Genomic DNA, 23,865 nt, shown 5'->3' with positions numbered 1-23,865 from the left:
CAACTTCAAAATTTCCCTTGCACAGCTCCTACACCATTTCATACTCATTATCCATTACCAATCTAGTACACAGTACATACTTTGAAGAATTTTATCAAAACTGCTATTTACCTTAAAAATGGCATCAGTTATTGCCATGTGAAGCAGGAGACTAGATATCAAATCTAGTCACAAAGCCGCTCTCCGTTGAACCCAACATGGGTAATGCAATTATGGAGATGAGTTCTTCAAAAATATAGATGCTCTATTCTTGAGCAACATGCATTAAATTTCGCAAAAAATTCAAAGAAAATCCAAGTCTTAATTAGGTAAATGGTTGTTTATCAAAAAAACAGTTTAAAAAAACAATCACTAATTCATTCTTAGTGAGGACGCGGCTAACACTTCTCATAATGAAAATAGACTATATGTGCCAATACATTTCGGAGAATTCATCTCCTTCGTCAGGGCAAGTCTGTAATAATGTGATGCAATAATGGCAAAAACCAATTACAACCAAACATAGTCATAAAATGTGAATTAGTCACATACCAGAATGTGAGTATAATGTAATGACAACAAAAATACATTACAACATAACGTAATCATGAAATGAAACAGTCACATACCAGAGCGTGGGTAAATTCAGATCATATTGGGGTGCAGAAAAAGGAAAAAGAAATAAATGCAACGATTAGGGATGGGAATAAGTGGTCATGTATATATATACAAGTGATTAAAAAATGAGTCAGAAGTAGGTTTACCTCTCGAGTCGTGTGAAGCCAAAGGGTTAAATGGTACAGTACAAAAATCAGGTGTGTGATCATCAGTGGCGTTCAAAAGGAACACCCGATCCAAGACTGGACGAAAACAAAGATGGCGTTCTGTGGATGTAAGGCAATAGTCAGTACGGGGTGTGAATGCCAAGTACTTCAATCATAATAATGGAAGGAACTGCTAGCTGGCATACCTGTGGTCTCAGTCCAGGAGCTACGGCAGCCGCGGAGACGCTGCTTTGCATTGCCGAGTGAAGGCGTTGCTAGGGTAACGGTTGCTAATATAACCACGTGACCGCATCGCGTCCATAGAATGGCGCGATGCGGGTGGTGCGAGAAGAGTCGCTGCAAATGTGGTAGTTGGGCGATCAATGATCAAAAAAAGTATTTATCTGGACTAATGCAAGCCGCTGTGGAATTATAGAGAGTACAAAAATAAAAAACAAAAATAAGGTCAAAGCATGGACATAGAAGAGATACTATTCAAACATAAGCGCATGTGATGTGCGTGTATGCAAGGACCTAAATGACTGAGCCCAGTCAAACAAATGTTAGTATGTAAATGCTCAGGAACATGCATCCTTGTTGCGGGTGGTGGCACCCAAGGGTGCCACCTTAGGTCCCAGACAGGCCATCCAGGATTAGCGACACAGGTGCAAAAGCGCAGGTGGGCTGGAAGTCAAAGAATACTTCCTAACAGTAAGGCAGGGTAGTATGTACATATAATACAAAATAACGAAACAACTAAAAGTGCCACTGAACAACTTAAAAATCTAGGCATGAAACACATGAGGAGGTACAGCAGATTCAAGATCTAACAATGATGGATGCTCTCATCATTGCGCAGGAGGTCAACAGCGCTTATAAGCAGTAAGGCATGATAGTGTATACATGTGTTACAAAAAAGCGAAACAACTGAGGTGACATAAACAGTGTGTAAAACAATGCAAGGAATCCATGAGGAAGTACATCAGATTTGAAATATAACAATGGTAGTTGATCTCTTCATTGAGACCATTGGGAGAAAGACTCCCAAGTCTGCAATCTAAAATGTTTCGCTTCTATTGAGGCGCAGGCCCAGATCTTCATGTGGGTTATCTCTATTCAACACTTCTAAGATCACGAACCTGATCTGTGTTAAGTTGTGGCATTTATCACTCCAATGCCGGGCCACTGCTGAATTAGGGTTTGAGTTACGAATACAGGAGCGATGCTCGTTCCAACATACTATTGCTGCTCTCGTGGATTGACTTACATAATATTTCCCACAAGGACACTTGATGCCATGTATAATGTTTACACTGTCACAGGTACCAAATGTTTTAAGAAAAATCTTGTTGCCTGTGCGAGGATGGTATACGATGTTGCCTTTGATTACCAGATTACAGTTGGTGCAGTGTAGACAGGGATATGTCCAAGTACGTTGGGTGATAAGTTCTTTTGTGGGGGGTCTTGTGCGAACCAATTCATCTTGTAGATTCCTGCTCCTCTGGTAAGCGAATACCGGAAGTTGGTCAAATAGATTCTGTACTCTTACATCGTTCTTAAAGATGCTCCAATGTTTTTTGATAGAGTTTTTAATCTTGTTGCTCTGACCAGAAAATCTCGAGACATATACTGGCGATTTGAGTTCTCTTTTGGGTTTGGTGGTGCAGGATAACAAGGTGTCTCGGTCAAGGGCATTCACTCTCTGGGATGCTGATTCTAGTTCTTCCTTTTCATAGCCTTGTGCTAAAAATGTGTCTTTCATTGCCGATTGTTGAGCTAAACAGTCCTCAGGATCACTAACAATTTTTTTGACACACAGTAATTGGCTATATGGTAGGTTCTTGAGTAAACTGGGTTGATGGAAACTCAACCGATGTAGTAAATTATTGCGATCAGTGATTCTACGGAACAGAGTGGTGCTGTAACTAGTGTTCTTCTTCTCTATTTGTACATCAAGGAATGTAATCTTGTCTTTGGATATTTCGCTAGTGAATTGAATGCGCTGGTCGATGTTGTTGAGGTATTCAAAGAAGTCACCTGTCCAAATTCCAAAAGTTTCATCGATATAGCGTGACCACAGGTGTATATTACTACTCCATTCCCGATTATTGAGTATATGATCCATTTCAAATTTGTGCATGAAACAGTTTTCATACGATGGTGCCATGGTGGCACCCATCGGTGTTGCGGAGATTTGCAGAAAAAACTGATTGCGATACTGGAAATATGAATTCTCTGCAATGAATTGCAGGAGAGTCAGTATGAATTCTTTTTGTGCACGAACTACTGGTGTTTCCAGAAATAACATTTCGACTGCTTCTATGCCAAGGTCGTGGGGTATGGATGTATGCAAACTTTTGACATCAATATTAAAAATCAGATGAACATATTGGAAGGTTGTCGTATTGAGCTTTTGTAGAAAATGAGTGGTGTCTCTAATATAAGTGGAGGTGTTCTGTATTAATGGTTGAAGAAAGAAATCAATATAAACTCCCAACGGTTGATTGATGCTGTCCATGCCTACAACTATGGGTCTTCCTGGAGGTTTTACCAGATCTTTATGGATTTTGGGTAATGTGTAGAAGTTAGGAATTCTGGGATGGTTATTGTTCAAGAATTTGCAGGTGTGTTCATTGATCCAGTCACGTTCCATAGCTTTGTCAAGTAGTATTTCAAGATTCTGGATAAGGGATACAGTGGGGTCATGGTCCAAGGGTGCATAAATGGTTTGATCTTGTAGTTGCCTTGTACATTCTGCATCATACGTAAAGAAAACTGAAACTTATGTTTTTTTTCGAAGAACTGGAACCCACGAGAGCACAACTAATGCTCCTGATTTTCAAGAGTTCAGAGCCAAGAGTGGATTCATACCACCCATCTCAGTACCATCGATCGACATCTTTCAAAAACGTTTTACCAGAGATCTTGAGCGGATCAGCTATAAAACTCCACCACATAAGAATCTTAAACCCCATGAGATGAAAACCGTTAGGGATCTCTATTGTGACAAGAACATAACAATACGACTGGCTGACAAAGGAGGTGCTTTGGTTATTATGAACACTACTGACTATGATCCAGAATGTCTAAGATTGACTATTGTAGCGCCCTATATCTAGGGACCAGCCAAGGGAATATGAATAAACTTCAAATCACCCAGGACAATGCCATTAGGGTATCCTTAAACATTCCCAGAAACCACCACATCTCAGAATCTAGATCCAACCTACAATGGCTACCTGTCAAGCAAAGAATTGCACTGAAAACACTTGCCCTCAGGCACAAATGCCTAGCCAACTAGGCCCCCCCTACCTTTGCAACAGGCTCTCCGTCCACTCCTCCACCCGACCGAAAAGAAGTGCTCAGCTCCATAGCCTCTATATCCCTAGGTTCAAACTGCAAAAAGCTGGGGGTGCGAGCTTCCTTGTCCTTGCCTCCAAGCTGTGGAATACCCTCCACACCATCAGATCTGAAAACTCTTTGAACACTTTCAAGCTAAAAACCAAACTCTGGCTTCTTGATCAGAACTAAGGCACCTCTGACTCTAGGCCTGTCTGCTAACTTCTACTGTTAGTTTGTGTATAGTCATACTTGCACATTCACTTGTATATAATCATGTATGTATATTATGTATATAACCATGTATGTAGACCACCTGTATGTATATTAACCTAAGTTGTGCCCAGATGCCCTTGGGCCTGATGGTGCGTGTTACAAATAAATAAATACAAATACAAACATAAAGTGGGTTTGTGGTAACATGCACCATTTTACAGAAAATGCATTTAAATGAGTTGTCATCCATTGCCATGGGTCAATTGCATGTATCTTAGGTTGAGTAGATAAACTAATTTACTCGACCTGCATGCTCTGGGATCACCTATGGGGTGCATGCTCTGGGAACAGAATTTTAAAGAATTTGCAAGGCCTGACTCCGCTCATTAATGTCTTACTTCAGCGGTACACACGACTGCTGTTATTGTTGCTTATTTTATGTCTTGGATACAAATGACTTCTGGTGACACTAAACATATTAGTACAACATTGCTAATCAAATGGTTTGTTTGCTAATCAAGAACATTTTAATTATCAAACTCAAACTAATGTATGCCTTGTATCACTTGGTCAAATCCTTCCTAAGCGATCGCACTTCTAGAGTTTCATCTGGGACACATCAGCTGACCCCATCACTGTTCCCTTTGGGGTCTCCCAAGGCTCTTTCCTCCCTCTGACACTCTATAACACTTACACCAAGCCCCCTTTTTACCTTCTCGACCCCTAGGTATTCCATATACCAACTTTACGGACAACACCCAAATCCTCATCCCCATCACTGGAAACCACCATGCCAACAGCACCGCCATGAATATGGTCTACAGCATCATCCAAAACTGGATGGCCTGCCACAACATTTGTTTCGATGGCGATAAAACGGAGCAACTCATTGTGGGCTCCCCCTTCCAGATCAAAAACCTAGACCGTGCCTAGAGCTGCTTCGCTATCGACTGCACGAATATCCCTGTCCTGCAACATGTCAAGACCCTATGTATTTACCTGGAGGGGCATCTCTCCATGACCAAACATATGAACGCACTAGCATCTTCCACAGCCTACACTTCCAAGTTTATCTCCCTCAGCAGACAATTCCTCGCTCCAGATAACTACTTGACGCTTGCGAGGGCCATAATTATCAGTAAGCTGGATTACTGTAACGCACTTCTCATGGGTACCTCTGTAAAAAACCTCGCCAAACTTCAGCTCCTTCAAAACAAAGCTCTTCATGCAGTCCTAGATATACACTAGACTGACCATCTCTCAGCAATCAGACAAGATGTTCACTGGCTTCCCAACAAGGCCCAAATGGACTTCAAAATCCTGACCACTGCACACGACTGCATATACAAAGAGGTCACACTTTACCTACACAGCAGTGTTACCATGAAATCCCACGTGCACCCGCTATGATCATCAATGGGCCCGACTGTCCACCCTCAGATTCAAAAGAAAAAGAGCTGGGGGTGTGTGCTTCGGTGTCACAGCGCCCGCACTCTCTGCCTCCTGACATCACAAATGAACGCTCTTATCTGACATTCAGGACACTTGTGAAAAGCTGGCTATTTAACAAGTATGCTTAATCCCTATATCTGTAACTTAACTGACCTCCGGGAAACATGTGAAATCCTGGCCACCTGATAAGGACCATATGGACTCTAACCTTTATGATCACCCCTGGATTTCTCTGCAAACGCTGTGATACCCCCGGGTGAGGGCGTTACACAAATGCAATAAATAAAAACCTGGGTGGTTGAGGAGGTGAAGTTGACCATTTTTACGTGGTGGGACGTTCCTGAAGGTAGTTGGGGACTCAGTTAAGAGCGGGGCCTCTCAAGCAATAGTGGCCAGGAGTCTTTTGTTGATAATGTAGTAGTTCACAATGTCACGTGTTGTAGCAAATTCCAGCATGATGTGAGGAGGATGCTTCTGTCTAAAAAGCTTGGTTGCATTTTGCAGAGCACGTACCTGGGAGCCGGATCACAAATAGTCATGCACAAAAGAGCACCGTGCTGCGCCCCGGGCTTCCGGGTATGCGCTCTCCAGACCACTGAAGGAACCGGGAACTCGGCAGCTGGAGCTCCGAGGAGGTAAGTGTGAGGGGAGCGGGGGGGATGGAGGGTGCCGGCTTCTGGACAGAGGTTCGGGGGGGGGACCTCTGACAAGGAAGGGGGAGGGCGGTGGAGAAAAGGTCACACCTGCAGGATTGCAGCCTTTTGTGCTGCAACTGCAGGAGGTACTTTTTCTGTGCGGCCTATGGACATAGAACCCTAAAGCTTAGGGGATTTTCTCCCTCATAAATAGGAGGCCGGTTTCTGTAATTTTGAGGGTCAGAAACCGGATTGGTTGTTGTGTAGCAAGACGTTGTTCGTGCCGTTGGCCATCAATTTTGGGCTCGCAGTTTTCTCCAGGATTTCCATCGGAAAAAACTATTTTAGATGGGGTAAGCAATGCACATACTAGTGGGCTCTGCTGTAGGTCTGCTTTTAGAAGAGGTGTGATGGGCCTCGTTTAAGTGGGGCTCTAGTTAAGCCATATGTGAATGATGCTCTGGGATCCTCGAGGATGTACATGCTCTGGGATCAGCTAGGGTGTGTATGCTCTGGGATCAGCTAGGATGTAAATGCTCTGGATCAGCTAGGGTGTGTATGCTCTGGGATCAGCTAGGATGTAAATGCTCTGGATCAGGTAGGGTGTGTATGCTCTGGATCAGCTAGGGTGTGTATGCTCTGGGATCAGCTAGGTTGTGTATGCTCTGGGATCAGCTATGGTGTGCATGCTCTGGGATCAGCTAGGAGGTGCATGCTCTGGGATCAGCTAGGATGTGTATGCTCTGGGAACAGCTAGGGGATCAGCTAGGATGCACATGCTCTGGGATCAAATAGGATGTTCATGCTGTGGGATCAGCTAGGATGTTCAAGCTCTGGGATCAGCTAGGATGTTCATGCTGTGTGATCAGCTAGGATGTTCATGCTGTGGGACCAGCTAGGATGTTCATGCTCTGGGATCAGCTAGGATGTAAATGCTCTGGGATCAGCTAGGATGTGCATGCTCTGGGATCAGCTAGGATGTAAATGCTCTGGGATCAGCTATGGTGTGCATGCTCTGGGATCAGCTAGGAGGTGCATGCTCTGGGATCAGCTAGGATGTGCATGCTCTGGGAACAGCTAGGGGATCACCTAGGATGTGCATGCTCTGGGATCAGCTAGGATGTAAATACTCTGGGATCAGCTATGGTGTGCATGCTCTGGGATAAGCTAGGATGTGCATGCTCTGGGATCAGCTAGGGTGTGCATGCTCTGGGAACAGCTAGGATGTGCATTCTCTGGGATCAGCTAGGGTGTGCATGCGCTGTGATCAGCTAGGATTATGCTCTGGGATCAGCTAGGATGTACATGCTCTGGGATCAGCTCGGATGTGCATGCTCTGGCGTCAGCTAGGATGTGCATGCTCTGGGACCAGCTAGTATGTACATGCTCTGGGATCAGCTAGGATGTGCATGCTCTGGGATCAGGTATGGTGTGCATGCTCTGGGATCAGCTAGGATGTAAACGCTCTGGGATCAGCTAGGTTCTGTATGCTCTGGGATCAGCTAGGTTGTGTATGCTCTGGGATCAGCTAGGTTGCGTATGCTCTGGGATCAGCGAGGATGTACATGCTCTGGGATTAGCTAGGATGTACATGCTCTGGGATCAGGTATGGTGTGTATGCTCTGGGATCAGCTAGTGTGTATATGCTCTGGGATCAACTAGGATGTAAATGCTCTGGGATCAGCTAGGGTGCGTATGCTCTGGGATCAGCTAGGGTGGGAATGCTCTGGGATCAGCTAGGGTGGGCATGCTCTGGGATCAGCTAGGGTGTGTATGCTCTGGGATCAGCTAGGATGTGCATGCGCTGGGATCAGCTAGGATGTGCATGCTCTGGGATCAGCTAGGATGTAAATGCTCTGGGATCAGCTATGGTGTGCATGCTCTGGGATCAGCTAGGGTGTGCATGCTCTGGGATCAGCTAGGATGTGCATGCTCTGGGATCAGCTAGGATGTACATGCTCTGGGATCAGCTTGGATGTTCATGGTCTGGGATCATCTAGGATGTAAATGCTCGGGGATCAGCTAGGATGTGCATGCTCTGGGATCAGCTCGGATGTAAATGCTCTGGGATCAGCTATGGTGTGCATGCTCTGGGATCAGCTAGGCTGTGCATGCTCTGGGATCAGCTAGGATGTAAATGCTCTGGGATCAGCTAGGGTGGGCATGCTCTGGGATCAGCTAGGCTGTGCATGCTCTGGGATCAGCTAGGATGTAAATGCTCTGGGATCAGCTAGGGTGGGCATGCTCTGGGATCAGCTAGGGTGGGCATGCTCTGGGATCAGTTTGGGTGTGCATGCTCTGGAATCAGCTAGGATGGGCATGCTCTGGGATCAGCTAGGATGGGCATGCTCTGGGATCAGCTAGGGTGTGCATGCGCTGGGATAAGGTAGGATGTGCATGCTCCGGGATCAGCAAGGATGTAAATGCTCTGGGATCAGCTATAGTGTGCATGCTTTGGGATCAGCTAGGATGTGCATGCTCTGGGATCAGCTAGGGGATCAGCTAGGATGTGCATGCTCTGGGATCAGCTAGGGTGTGCATGCTCTGGGATCAGCTAGGGTGTGCATGGTCTGGGAACAGCTAGGGTGTGCATGCTCTGGGGTCAGCTAGGGTGTGCATGCACTGTGATCAGCTAGGATTATGCTCTGGGATCATCTAGGATGTACATGCTCTGCGATCAGCTAGGGTGGGCATGCTCTGGGATCAGCTAGGATGTGCATGCTCTGGCGTCAGCTAGGACGTGTATACTCTGGGACCAGCTAGGATGTACATGCTTTGGGATCAGCTAGGATGTGCATGCTCTGGAATCAGCTAGGATGTAAATGCTCTGGGATCAGCTAGGGTGTGCATGCACTGTGATCAGCTAGGATTATGCTCTGGGATCAGCTAGGATGTACATGCTCTGTGATCAGCTAGGGTGGGCATGCTCTGGGATCAGATAGGATGTGCATGCTCTGGCGTCAGCTAGGACGTGCATGCTCTGGGACCAGCTAGCATGTACATGCTCTGGGATCAGCTAGGATGTGCATGCTCTGGAATCAGCTAGGATGTAAATGCTCTGGGATCAACTAGGATGTAAATGCTCCGGGATCAGCTAGGGTGTGTATGCTCTGGGATCAGCGAGGATGTACATGCTCTTGGATCAGCTAGGATGTACATGCTCTGGGATCAGGTATGGTGTGTATGCTCTGGGATCAGCTAGGGTGTGTATGCTCTGGGATCAACTAGGATGTAAATGCTCTGGGATCAGCTAGGGTGTGTATGCTCTGGGATCAGCTAGGGTGGGCATGCTCTGGGATCAGCTAGGGTGTGCATGCTCTGGGATCAGCTAGGGTGTGCATGGTCTGGGAACAGCTAGGGTGTGCATGCTCTGGGGTCAGCTAGGGTGTGCATGCACTCTGATCAGCTAGGATTATGCTCTGGGATCATCTAGGATGTACATGCTCTGCGATCAGCTAGGGTGGGCATGCTCTGGGATCAGCTAGGATGTGCATGCTCTGGCGTCAGCTAGGACGTGTATACTCTGGGACCAGCTAGGATGTACATGCTTTGGGATCAGCTAGGATGTGCATGCTCTGGAATCAGCTAGGATGTAAAAGCTCTGGGATCAGCTAGGGTGTGCATGCACTGTGATCAGCTAGGATTATGCTCTGGGATCAGCTAGGATGTACATGCTCTGTGATCAGCTAGGGTGGGCATGCTCTGGGATCAGATAGGATGTGCATGCTCTGGCGTCAGCTAGGACGTGCATGCTCTGGGACCAGCTAGCATGTACATGCTCTGGGATCAGCTAGGATGTGCATGCTCTGGAATCAGCTAGGATGTAAATGCTCTGGGATCAACTAGGATGTAAATGCTCCGGGATCAGCTAGGGTGTGTATGCTCTGGGATCAGCGAGGATGTACATGCTCTTGGATCAGCTAGGATGTACATGCTCTGGGATCAGGTATGGTGTGTATGCTCTGGGATCAGCTAGGGTGTGTATGCTCTGGGATCAACTAGGATGTAAATGCTCTGGGATCAGCTAGGGTGTGTATGCTCTGGGATCAGCTAGGGTGGGCATGCTCTGGGATCAGCTAGGGTGTGCATGCTCTGGGATCAGCTAGGGTGTGCATGCTCTGGGATCAGCTAGGGTGTGCATGTGCTGGGATCAGCTAGTATGTGCATGCTCTGGGATCAGCTACGGTGTGCATGCTCTGGGATCAGCTACGGTGTGCATGCTGTGGCATCAGCTAGGGTGTGCATGCTCTTGGATCAGCTAGGATATGCATGCTCTTGGATCAGCTAGGGTGTGCATGCGCTGGGATCAGCTAGGATGTCCATGCTCTGGGATCAGCTAGGATGTATATGCTCTGGGATCAGCTATGGTGTGCATGCTCTGGGATCAGCTAGGATGTGCATACTCTCGGATCAGCTAGGATGTGCATTCTCTGGGATCAGCTAGGGTGTGCATGCACTGGGATCAGCTAGGAAGTGCATGCTCTGGGATCAGCTAGGGTGTGCATGCTCTGGGAACAGCTAGGGTGTGCATGCTCTGGGAACAGCTAGGGCGTGCATGCTCTGTGATCAGCTAGGGTGTGAATGTGCTGTAATCAGCTAGAGTGTGCATGCTCTGCGATCAGCTAGGATGTACATGCTCTGAGATCAGCTAGGGTGTGCATGCTCTGGGATCAGCTAGGATGTGCATGCTCTGGGGTCAGCTAGGATGTGCATGCTCTGGGGTCAGCTATGATGTACATGCTCTGGAATCAGCTAGGATGTGCATGCTCTGAGATCAGCTAGGATGTGCATGCTCTGGGATCAGGTATGGTGTGTATGCTCTGGGATCAGGTATGGTGTGTATTCTCTGGGATCAGCTAGGGTGTGTATGCTCTGGGATCAGCAAGGATGTACATGCTCTGGGATCAGCTAGGATGTGCATGCCCTGGGATCAGCTAGGGTGTGCATGCTCTGGGATCAGCTAGGATGTGCATGCTCTGGGATCCGCTAGGATGTGCATGCTCTGGGGTCAGCTAGGATGTACATGCTCTGGGATCAGCTAGGGTGGGAATGCTCTGGGATCAGCTAGGGTGGGCATGCTCTGGGATCGGCTAGGGTGTGTATGCTCTGGGATCAGCTAGGGTGGGAATGCTCTGGGATCAGCTAGGGTGTGCATGCTCTGGGATCATCGAGGATGTGCATGCTCTGGGGTCAGCTAGGATGTACATGCTCTGTGCCCAGCTAGGATGTGCATGCTCTGGGATCAGGTATGGTATGCATGCTCTGGGATCAGCTAGGGTGTGTATGCTCTGGGATCAGCTAGGGTGTGCATGCTCTGGGATCAGCTAGGGTGTGCATGCTCTGGGATCAGCTAGGATGTGCATGCTCTGGGATCAGCCAGGGTGTGCATGCTCTGGGATCAGCCAGGGTGTGCATGCTCTGGGATCAGCCAGGGTGTGTATGCTCTGGGATCAGCTAGGATGTGCATGCTCTGGGATCTGCTAGGGTGTGCATGCTCTGGGATCAGCTAGGGTGTGCATGCTCTGGGATCAGCTGGGATGTACATGCTCTGGGATCAGCTAGGGTGTGTATGCTCTGGGATCAGCTAGGGTGTGTATGCTCTGGGATCAGCTAGGATGTGTATGCTCTGGGATCAGCTAGGATGTGCATGCTCTGGGATCAGCAAGGGTGTGCATGCTCTGGGATCATCAAGGATGTACATGCTCTGGGATCAGATATGATGTAGATCCTCTGGGATCAGCTAGGGTGTGCATGCTCTGGGATCATCGAGGATGTGCATGGTCTGGGATCAGCTAGGATGTACATGCTCTGGGATCAGCTAGGATGTACATGCTCTGGGATCAGGTATGGTGTGTATGCTCTGGGATCAGCTAGGGTGTGTATGCTCTGGGATCAGCAAGGATGTACATGCCCTGGGATCAGCTAGGATGTGCATGCCCTGGGATCAGCTAGGGTGTGCATGCTCTGGGATCAGCTAGGATGTGCATGCTCTGGGATCAGCTAGGATGTGCATGCTCTGGGATCCGCTAGGGTGTGCATGCTCTGGGGTCAGCTAGGATGTACATGCTCTGTGCCCAGCTAGGATGTGCATGCTCTGGGATCAGGTATGGTATGCATGCTCTGGGATCAGCTAGGGTGTGCATGCTCTGGGATCAGCTAGGGTGTGCATGCTCTGGGATCAGCTAGGGTGTGCATGCTCTGGGATCAGCTAGGATGTGCATGCTCTGGGATCAGCCAGGGTGTGCATGCTCTGGGATCAGCCAGGGTGTGCATGCTCTGGGATCAGCCAGGGTGTGTATGCTCTGGGATCAGCTAGGATGTGCATGCTCTGGGATCTGCTAGGGTGTGCATGCTCTGGGATCAGCTAGGGTGTGCATGCTCTGGGATCAGCTGGGATGTACATGCTCTGGGATCAGCTAGGGTGTGTATGCTCTGGGATCAGCTAGGGTGTGTATGCTCTGGGATCAGCTAGGATGTGTATGCTCTGGGATCAGCAAGGGTGTGCATGCTCTGGGATCAGCAAGGGTGTGCATGCTCTGGGATCATCAAGGATGTACATGCTCTGGGATCAGATATGATGTAGATCCTCTGGGATCAGCTAGGGTGTGTATGCTCTGGGATCAGCTAGGATGTACATGCTTTGGGATCAGCTAGGGTGGGCATGCTCTGGGATCAGCTAGGGTGGGCATGCTCTGGGATCAGCTAGGGTGTGTATGCTCTGGGATCAGCTAGGGTGGGAATGCTCTGGGATCAGCTAGGGTGTGCATGCTCTGGGATCATCAAGGATGTGCATGGTCTGGGATCAGCTAGGATGTACATGCTCTGGGATCAGCTAGGATGTACATGCTCTGGGATCAGGTATGGTGTGTATGCTCTGGGATCAGCTAGGGTGTGTATGCTCTGGGATCAGCTAGGATGTGCATGCTGTGGGATCAGCTAGGATGTGCATGCTCTGGGATCAGCTAGGATGTGCATGCTCTGGGATCAGCTAGGTGTGTGCTCTGGGATCAGCTAGGGTGGGAATGCTCTGGGATCAGCTAGAGTGGGCATGCTCTGGGATCAGCTAGGGTGTGTATGCTCTGGGATCAGCTAGGAAGTGCATGCGCTGGGATCAGCTAGGGTGTGTATGCTCTGGGATCAGCTAGGATGTACATGCTCTTGGATCAGCTTGGATGTTCATGGTCTGGGATCATCTAGGATGTAAATGCTCGGGGATCAGCTAGGATGTGCATGCTCAGGGATCAGCTCGGATGTAAATGCTCTGGGATCAGCTATGGTGTGCATGCTCTGGGATCAGCTAGGCTGTGCATGCTCTGGGATCAGCTAGGATGCAAATGCTTTGGGATCAGCTAGGGTGGGCATGCTCTGGGATCAGCTAGGCTGTGCATGCTCTGGGATCAGCTAGGATGTAAATGCTCTGGGATCAGCTAGGGTGGGCATGCTCTGGGATCAGCTAGGGTGGGCATGCTCTGGGATCAGTTTGGGTGTGCATGCTCTGGAATCAGCTAGGATGGGCATGCTCTGGGATCAGCTAGGATGGGCATGCTCTGGGATCAGCTAGGGTGTGCATGCGCTGGGATAAGCTAGGATGTGCATGCTCCCGGATCAGCAAGGATGTAAATGCTCTGGGATCAGCTATAGTGTGCATGCTTTGGGGTCAGCTAGGATGTGCATGCTCTGGGATCAGCTAGGGGATCAGCTAGGATGTGCATGCTCTGGGATCAGCTAGGATGTGCATGCTCTGGGATCAGCTAGGGTGTGCATGGTCTGGGAACAGCTAGGGTGTGCATGCTCTGGGGTCAGCTAGGGTGTGCATGCACTGTGATCAGCTAGGATTATGCTCTGGGATCATCTAGGATGTACATGCTCTGCGATCAGCTAGGGTGGGCATGCTCTGGGATCAGGTATGGTATGCATGCTCTGGGATCAGCTAGAGTGTGTATGCTCTGGGATCAGCTAGGGTGTGCATGCTCTGGGATCAGCTAGGGTGTGCATGCTCTGGGATCAGCTAGGATGTGCATGCTCTGGGATCCGCTAGGGTGTGCATGCTCTGGGATCAGCCAGGGTGTGCATGCTCTGGGATCAGCCAGGGTGTGTATGCTCTGGGATCAGCTAGGATGTACATGCTCTGGGATCTGCTAGGGTGTGCATGCTCTGGGATCAGCTAGGGTGTGCATGCTCTGGGATCAGCTGGGATGTACTTGCTCTGGGATCAGCTAGGGTGGGTATGCTCTGGGATCAGCTAGGATGTGTATGCTCTGGGATCAGCTAGGATGTGCATGCTCTGGGATCAGCAAGGGTGTGCATGCTCTGGGATCATCGAGGATGTACATGCTCTGGAATCAGCTATGATGTAGATCCTCTGGAATCAGCTAGGGTGTGTATGCTCTGGGATCAGCTAGGGTGTGTATGCTCTGAGATCATCTAGGATGTGCATGCTCTGGGATCAGGTATGGTGTGCATGCTCTGGGATCAGGTATGGTGTGTATGCTCTGGGATCAGCTAGGGTGTGTATGCTCTGGGATCAGCAAGGATGTACATGCTCTGGGATCAGCTAGGATGTGCATGCCCTGGGATCAGCTAGGGTGTGCATGCTCTGGGATCAGCTAGGATGTGCATGCTCTGGGATCCGCTAGGATGTGCATGCTCTGGGGTCATCTAGGATGTACATGCTCTGGGATCAGCTAGGGTGGGAATGCTCTGGGATCAGCTAGGGTGGGCATGCTCTGTGATCGGCTAGGGTGTGTATGCTCTGGGATCAGCTAGGGTGGGAATGCTCTGGGATCAGCTAGGGTGTGCATGCTCTGGGATCATCAAGGATGTGCATGGTCTGGGATCAGCTAGGATGTACATGCTCTGGGATCAGCTAGGATGTACATGCTCTGGGATCAGGTATGGTGTGTATGCTCTGGGATCAGCTAGGGTGTGTATGCTCTGGGATCAGCTAGGGTGTGTATGCTCTGGGATCAGCTAGGATGTGCATGCCCTGGGATCAGCTAGGGTGTGCATGCTCTGGGATCAGCTAGGATGTGCATGCTCTGGGATCAGCTAGGATGTGCATGCTCTGGGATCCGCTAGGATGTGCATGCTCTGGGGTCAGCTAGGATGTACATGCTCTGTGCCCAGCTAGGATGTGCATGCTCTGGGATCAGGTATGGTATGCATGCTCTGGGATCAGGTATGGTGTGTATGCTCTGGGATCAGCTAGGGTGTGCATGCTCTGGGATCAGCTAGGGTGTGCATGCTCTGGGATCAGCTAGGATGTGCATGCTCTGGGATCAGCTAGGGTGTGCATGCTCTGGGATCAGCCAGGGTGTGCATGCTCTGGGATCAGCCAGGGTGTGCATGCTCTGGGATCAGCCAGGGTGTGTATGCTCTGGGATCAGCTAGGATGTGCATGCTCTGGGATCTGCTAGGGTGTGCATGCTCTGGGATCAGCTAGGGTGTGCATGCTCTGGGATCAGCTGGGATGTACATGCTCTGGGATCAGCTAGGGTGTGTATGCTCTGGGATCAGCTAGGATGTACATGCTCTGGGATCAGCTAGGATGTGCATGCTCTGGGATCAGCAAGGGTGTGCATGCTCTGGGATCATCGAGGATGTACATGCTCTGGGATCAGCTATGATGTAGATCCTCTGGGATCAGCTAGGGTGTGTATGCTCTGGGATCAGCTAGGGTGTGTATGCTCTGGGATCAGCTAGGATGTACATGCTCTGGGATCAGCTAGGGTGGGCATGCTCTGGGATCAGCTAGGGTGGGCATGCTCTGGGATCAGCTAGGGTGGGCATGCTCTGGGATCAGATAGGGTGGGAATGCTCTGGGATCAGCTAGGGTGTGCATGCTCTGGGATCATCAAGGATGTGCATGGTCTGGGATCAGCTAGGATGTACATGCTCTGGGATCAGCTAGGATGTACATGCTCTGGGATCAGGTATGGTGTGTATGCTCTGGGATCAGCTAGGGTGTGTATGCTCTGGGATCAGCTAGGATGTGCATGCTGTGGGATCAGCTAGGATGTGCATGCTCTGGGATCAGCTAGGATGTGCATGCTCTGGGATCAGCTAGGATGTAAATGCTCTGGGATCAGCTAGGATGTAAATGCTCTGGGATCAGCTACGGTGTGCATGCTCTGGGATCAGCTAGGGTGTGCATGCTCTGGGATCAGCTAGGATGTACATGCTCTTGGATCAGCTTGGATGTTCATGGTCTGGGATCATCTAGGATGTAAATGCTCGGGGATCAGCTAGGATGTGCATGCTCTGGGATCAGCTCGGATGTAAATGCTCTGGGATCAGCTATGGTGTGCATGCTCTGGGATCAGCTAGGATGCAAATGCTCTGGGATCAGCTAGGGTGGGCATGCTCTGGGATCAGCTAGGCTGTGCATGCTCTGGGATCAGCTAGGATGTAAATGCTCTGGGATCAGCTAGGGTGGGCATGCTCTGGGATCAGCTAGGGTGGGCATGCTCTGGGATCAGTTTGGGTGTGCATGCTCTGGAATCAGCTAGGATGGGCATGCTCTGGGATCAGCTAGGGTGTGCATGCGCTGGGATCAGCTAGGATGTGCATGCTAGGGGATCAGCAAGGATGTAAATGCTCTGGGATCAGCTATAGTGTGCATGCTTTGGGATCAGCTAGGGTGTGCATGCTCTGGGATCAGCTAGGGTGTGCATGCTCTGGGATCAGCTGGGATGTACATGCTCTGGGATCAGCTAGGGTGTGTATGCTTGGGATCAGCTAGGGTGGGCATGCTCTGGGATCAGCTAGGGTGGGCATGCTCTGGGATCAGCTAGGGTGTGTATGCTCTGGGATCAGCTAGGGTGGGAATGCTCTGGGATCAGCTAGGGTGTGCATGCTCTGGGATCATCAAGGATGTGCATGGTCTGGGATCAGCTAGGATGTACATGCTCTGGGATCAGCTAGGATGTACATGCTCTGGGATCAGGTATGGTGTGTATGCTCTGGGATCAGCTAGGGTGTGTATGCTCTGGGATCAGCTAGGATGTGCATGCTGTGGGATCAGCTAGGATGTTTATGCTCTGGGATCAGCTAGGATGTGCATGCTCTGGAGCTAGGGTGTGTATGCTCTGGGATCAGCTAGGGTGGGCATGCTCTGGGATCAGCTAGGGTGTGTATGCTCTGGGATCAGCTAGGATGTGCATGCGCTGGGATCAGCTAGGATGTGCATGCTCTGGGATCAGCTAGGATGTAAATGCTCTGGGATCAGCTACGGTGTGCATGCTCTGGGATCAGCTACGGTGTGCATGCTCTGGGATCAGCTAGGGTGTGCATGCTCTGGGATCAGCTAGGATGTGCATGCTCTGGGATCAGCTAGGATGTACATGCTCTTGGATCAGCTTGGATGTTCATGGTCTGGGATCATCTAGGATGTAAATGCTCGGGGATCAGCTAGGATGTGCATGCTCTGGGATCAGCTCGGATTTAAATGCTCTGGGATCAGCTATGGTGTGCATGCTCTGGGATCAGCTAGGCTGTGCATGCTCTGGGATCAGCTAGGATGTAAATGCTCTGGAATCAGCTAGGGTGGGCATGCTCTGGGATCAGCTAGGCTGTGCATGCTCTGGGATCAGCTAGGATGTAAATGCTCTGGGATCAGCTAGGGTGGGCATGCTCTGGGATCAGCTAGGGTGGGCATGCTCTGGGATCAGTTTGGGTGTGCATGCTCTGGAATCAGCTAGGATGGGCATGCTCTGGGATCAGCTAGGATGGGCATGCTCTGGGATCAGCTAGGGTGTGCATGTGCTGGGATAAGCTAGGATGTGCATGCTCCGGGATCAGCAAGGATGTAAATGCTCTGGGATCAGCTATAGTGTGCATGCTTTGGGATCAGCTAGGATGTGCATGCTCTGGGATCAGCTAGGGGATCAGCTAGGATGTGCATGCTCTGGGATCAGCTAGGGTGTGCATGCTCCGGGATCAGCTAGGGTGTGCATGGTCTGGGAACAGCTAGGGTGTGCATGCTCTGGGGTCAGCTAGGGTGTGCATGCACTGTGATCAGCTAGGATTATGCTCTGGGATCATCTAGGATGTACATGCTCTGCGATCAGCTAAGGTGGGCATGCTCTGGGATCAGCTAGGATGTGCATGCTCTGGCGTCAGCTAGGACGTGTATACTCTGGGACCAGCTAGGATGTACATGCTTTGGGATCAGCTAGGATGTGCATGCTCTGGAATCAGCTAGGATGTAAATGCTCTGGGATCAGCTAGGGTGTGCATGCACTGGGATCAGCTAGGATTATGCTCTGGGTTCAGCTAGGATGTACATGCTCTGTGATCAGCTAGGGTGGGCATGCTCTGGGATCAGATAGGATGTGCATGCTCTGGCGTCAGCTAGGACGTGCATGCTCTGGGACCAGCTAGCATGTACATGCTCTGGGATCAGCTAGGATGTGCATGCTCTGGAATCAGCTAGGATGTAAATGCTCTGGGATCAACTAGGATGTAAATGCTCTGGGATCAGCTAGGGTGTGTATGCTCTGGGATCAGCTAGGGTGTGTATGCTCTGGAATCAGCTAGGATGTAAATGCTCTGGGACCAGCTAGCATGTACATGCTCTGGGATCAGGTATGGTGTGTATGCTCTGGGATCAGCTAGGGTGTGTATGCTCTGGGATCAACTAGGATGTAAATGCTCTGGGATCAGCTAGGGTGTGCATGCTCTGGGATCAGCTAGGGTGTGCATGTGCTGGGATCAGCTAGTATGTGCATGCTCTGGGATCAGCTACGGTGTGCATGCTGTGGCATCAGCTAGGGTGTGCATGCTCTTGGATCAGCTAGGATGTGCATGCTCTTGGATCAGCTAGGGTGTGCATGCGCTGGGATCAGCTAGGATGTCCATGCTCTGGGATCAGCTAGGGTGTGTATGCTCTGGGATCAGCTAGGGTGTGTATGCTCTGGAATCAGCTAGGATGTAAATGCTCTGGGACCAGCTAGCATGTACATGCTCTGGGATCAGGTATGGTGTGTATGCTCTGGGATCAGCTAGGGTGTGTATGCTCTGGGATCAGCTAGGGTGTGCATGCTCTGGGATCAGCTAGGGTGTGCATGCTCTGGGATCAGCTAGGGTGTGCATGTGCTGGGATCAGCTAGTATGTGCATGCTCTGGGATCAGCTACGGTGTGCATGCTCTGGGATCAGCTACGGTGTGCATGCTGTGGCATCAGCTAGGGTGTGCATGCTCTTGGATCAGCTAGGATGTGCATGCTCTTGGATCAGCTAGGGTGTGCATGCGCTGGGATCAGCTAGGATGTCCATGCTCTGGGATCAGCTAGGATGTGCATGCTCTGGGATCAGCTATGGTGTGCATGCTCTGGGATCAGCTAGGATGTGCATACTCTCGGATCAGCTAGGATGTGCATGCTCTGGGATCAGCTAGGGTGTGCATGCACTGGGATCAGCTAGGAAGTGCATGCTCTGGGATCAGCTAGGGTGTGCATGCTCTGGGATCAGCTAGGGTGTGCATGCTCTGGGAACAGCTAGGGTGTGCATGCTCTGGGAACAGCTAGGGTGTGCATGCACTGTGATCAGCTAGAGTGTGAATGTGCTGTAATCAGCTAGGGTGTGCATGCTCTGCGATCAGCTAGGATGTACATGCTCTGAGATCAGCTAGGGTGTGCATGCTCTGGGATCAGCTAGGATGTGCATGCTCTGGGGTCAGCTAGGATGTGCATGCTCTGGAGTCAGCTAGGATGTGCATGCTCTGGGGTCAGCTAGGATGTACATGCTCTGGGATCAGCTAGGATGTGCATCCTCTGAGATCAGCTAGGATGTGCATGCTCTGGGATCAGGTATGGTGTGTATGCTCTGGGATCAGGTATGGTGTGTATGCTCTGGGATCAGCAAGGATGTACATGCTCTGGGATCAGCTAGGATGTGCATGCCCTGGGATCAGCTAGGGTGTGCATGCTCTGGGATCAGCTAGGATGTGCATGCTCTGGGATCAGCTAGGATGTGCATGCTCTGGGATCAGGTATGGTGTGTATGCTCTGGGATCAGCTAGGGTGTGTATGCTCTGGGATCAGCTAGGGTGTGCATGCTCTGGGATCAGCTAGGATGTGCATGCTCTGGAGTCAGCTAGGATGTGCATGCTCTGGGGTCAGCTAGGATGTACATGCTCTGGGATCAGCTAGGATGTGCATCCTCTGAGATCAGCTAGGATGTGCATGCTCTGGGATCAGGTATGGTGTGTATGCTCTGGGATCAGCTAGGGTGTGTATGCTCTGGGATCAGCAAGGATGTACATGCTCTGGGATCAGCTAGGATGTGCATGCCCTGGGATCAGCTAGGGTGTGCATGCTCTGGGATCAGCTAGGATGTGCATGCTCTGGGATCAGCTAGGATGTGCATGCTCTGGGATCAGGTATGGTGTGTATGCTCTGGGATCAGCTAGGGTGTGTATGCTCTGGGATCAACTAGGATGTAAATGCTCTGGGATCAGCTAGGGTGTGCATGCTCTGGGATCAGCTAGGGTGTGCATGTGCTGGGATCAGCTAGTATGTGCATGCTCTGGGATCAGCTACGGTGTGCATGCTCTGGGATCAGCTACGGTGTGCATGCTGTGGCATCAGCTAGGGTGTGCATGCTCTTGGATCAGCTAGGATGTGCATGCTCTTGGATCAGCTAGGGTGTGCATGCACTGGGATCAGCTAGGATGTCCATGCTCTGGGATCAGCTAGGATGTATATGCTCTGGGATCAGCTAGGATGTATATGCTCTGGGATCAGCTATGGTGTGCATGCTCTGGGATCAGCTAGGATGTGCATACTCTCGGATCAGCTAGGATGTGCATGCTCTGGGATCAGCTAGGGTGTGCATGCACTGGGATCAGCTAGGAAGTGCATGCTCTGGGATCAGCTAGGGTGTGCATGCTCTGGGAACAGCTAGGGTGTGCATGCTCTGGGAACAGCTAGGGTGTGCATGCTCTGTGATCAGCTAGAGTGTGAATGTGCTGTAATCAGCTAGGGTGTGCATGCTCTGCGATCAGCTAGGATGTACATGCTCTGAGATCAGCTAGGGTGTGCATGCTCTGGGATCAGCTAGGATGTGCATGCTCTGGGGTCAGCTAGGATGTGAATGCTCTGGGGTCAGCTAGGATGTGCATGCTCTGGGGTCAGCTAGGATGTACATGCTCTGGGATCAGCTAGGATGTGCATGCTCTGAGATCAGGTATGGTGTGTATGCTCTGGGATCAGGTATGGTGTGTATGCTCTGGGATCAGGTATGGTGTGTATGCTCTGGGATCAGCTAGGGTGTGTATGCTCTGGGATCAGCAAGGATGTACATGCTCTGGGATCAGCTAGGATGTGCATGCCCTGGGATCAGCTAGGGTGTGCAAGCTCTGGGATCAGCTAGGATGTGCATGCTCTGGGATCCGCTAGGATGTGCATGCTCTGGGGTCAGCTAGGATGTACATGCTCTGGGATCAGCTAGGGTGGGAATGCTCTGGGATCAGCTAGGGTGGGCATGCTCTGGGATCGGCTAGGGTGTGTATGCTCTGGGATCAGCTAGGGTGTGCATGCTCTGGGATCATCGAGGATGTGCATGGTCTGGGATCAGCTAGGATGTACATGCTCTGGGATCAGCTAGGATGTACATGCTCTGGGATCAGGTATGGTGTGTATGCTCTGGGATCAGCTAGGGTGTGTATGCTCTGGGATCAGCAAGGATGTACATGCTCTGGGATCAGCTAGGATGTGCATGCCCTGGGATCAGCTAGGGTGTGCATGCCCTGGGATCAGCTAGGGTGTGCATGCTCTGGGATCAGCTAGGATGTGCATGCTCTGGGATCAGCTAGGATGTGCATGCTCTGGGGTCAGCTAGGATGTACATGCTCTGTGACCAGCTAGGATGTGCATGCTCTGGGATCAGGTATGGTATGCATGCTCTGGGATCAGCTAGGGTGTGTATGCTCTGGGATCAGCTAGGGTGTGCATGCTCTGGGATCAGCTAGGGTGTGCATGCTCTGCGATCAGCTAGGATGTGCATGCTCTGGGATCCGCTAGGGTTTGCATGCTCTGGGATCAGCCAGGGTGTGCATGCTCTGGGATCAGCCAGGGTGTGCATGCTCTGGTATCAGCCAGGGTGTGCATGCTCTGGGATCAGCCAGGGTGTGTATGCTCTGGGATCAGCTAGGATGTGCATGCTCTGGGATCTGCTAGGGTGTGCATGCTCTGGGATCAGCTAGGATGTGCATGCTATGGGATCAGCTGGGATGTGCATGCTCTGGGATCAGCTAGGATGTGCATGCTCTGGGATCAGCTTGGATGTGCATGCTCTGGGATCAGCTAGGTGTGTGCTCTGGGATCAGCTAGGGTGGGAATGCTCTGGGATCAGCTAGGGTGGGCATGCTCTGGGATCAGCTAGGGTGTGTATGTTCTGGGATCAGCTAGGAAGTGCATGCGCTGGGATCAGCTAGGATGTGCATGCTCTGGGATCAGCTAGGATGCGCATGCTCTGGGATCAGCTAGGATGTGCATGCTCTGGGATCAGCTAGGGTGTGTATGCTCTGGGATCAGCTAGGATGTACATGCTCTTGGATCAGCTTGGATGTTCATGGTCTGGGATCATCTAGGATGTAAATGCTCGGGGATCAGCTAGGATGTGCATGCTCTGGGATCAGCTCGGATGTAAATGCTCTGGGATCAGCTATGGTGTGCATGCTCTGGGATCAGCTAGGCTGTGCATGCTCTGGGATCAGCTAGGATGCAAATGCTCTGGGATCAGCTAGGCTGTGCATGCTCTGGGATCAGCTAGGCTGTGCATGCTCTGGGATCAGCTAGGATGTAAATGCTCTGGGATCAGCTAGGGTGGGAATGCTCTGGGATCAGCTAGGGTGGGCATGCTCTGGGATCAGTTTGGGTGTGCATGCTCTGGAATCAGCTAGGATGGGCATGCTCTGGGATCAGCTAGGATGGGCATGCTCTGGGATCAGCTAGGGTGTGCATGCGCTGGGATAAGCTAGGATGTGCATGCTCCGGGATCAGCAAGGATGTAAATGCTCTGGGATCAGCTATAGTGTGCATGCTTTGGGGTCAGCTAGGATGTGCATGCTCTGGGATCAGCTAGGGGATCAGCTAGGATGTGCATGCTCTGGGATCAGCTAGGATGTGCATGCTCTGGGATCAGCTAGGGTGTGCATGGTCTGGGAACAGCTAGGGTGTGCATGCTCTGGGGTCAGCTAGGGTGTGCATGCACTGTGATCAGCTAGGATTATGCTCTGGGATCATCTAGGATGTACATGCTCTGCGATCAGCTACGGTGGGCATGCTCTGGGATCAGGTATGGTATGCATGCTCTGGGATCAGCTAGAGTGTGTATGCTCTGGGATCAGCTAGGGTGTGCATGCTCTGGGATCAGCTAGGGTGTGCATGCTCTGGGATCAGCTAGGATGTGCATGCTCTGGGATCCGCTAGGGTGTGCATGTTCTGGGATCAGCCAGGGTGTGCATGTTCTGGGATCAGC

General features: G+C 50.6%; 1 protein-coding gene across 1 annotated transcript in view; it reads left to right on the top strand.

Annotated features, from left to right (window-relative positions):
* Window positions 1-23,865, top strand: part of LOC138489350 (zinc finger protein 850-like) — a 233,284-nt gene that overhangs the window by 134,075 nt on the left and 75,344 nt on the right. The window contains exon 3 of the mRNA XM_069617068.1: window positions 6,908-6,914. Within this exon, the coding sequence (XP_069473169.1) occupies window positions 6,908-6,914 (7 nt within the window). The remainder of the gene's footprint in view (window positions 1-6,907; window positions 6,915-23,865) is intronic.

This window comes from Ambystoma mexicanum, chromosome 9 (genome assembly GCF_040938575.1).
Source record: "Ambystoma mexicanum isolate Mex_15411 chromosome 9, UKY_AmexF1_1, whole genome shotgun sequence".
NCBI lineage: Eukaryota > Metazoa > Chordata > Amphibia > Caudata > Ambystomatidae > Ambystoma > Ambystoma mexicanum.
This window is presented reverse-complemented; position numbering and strand designations above follow the sequence as displayed.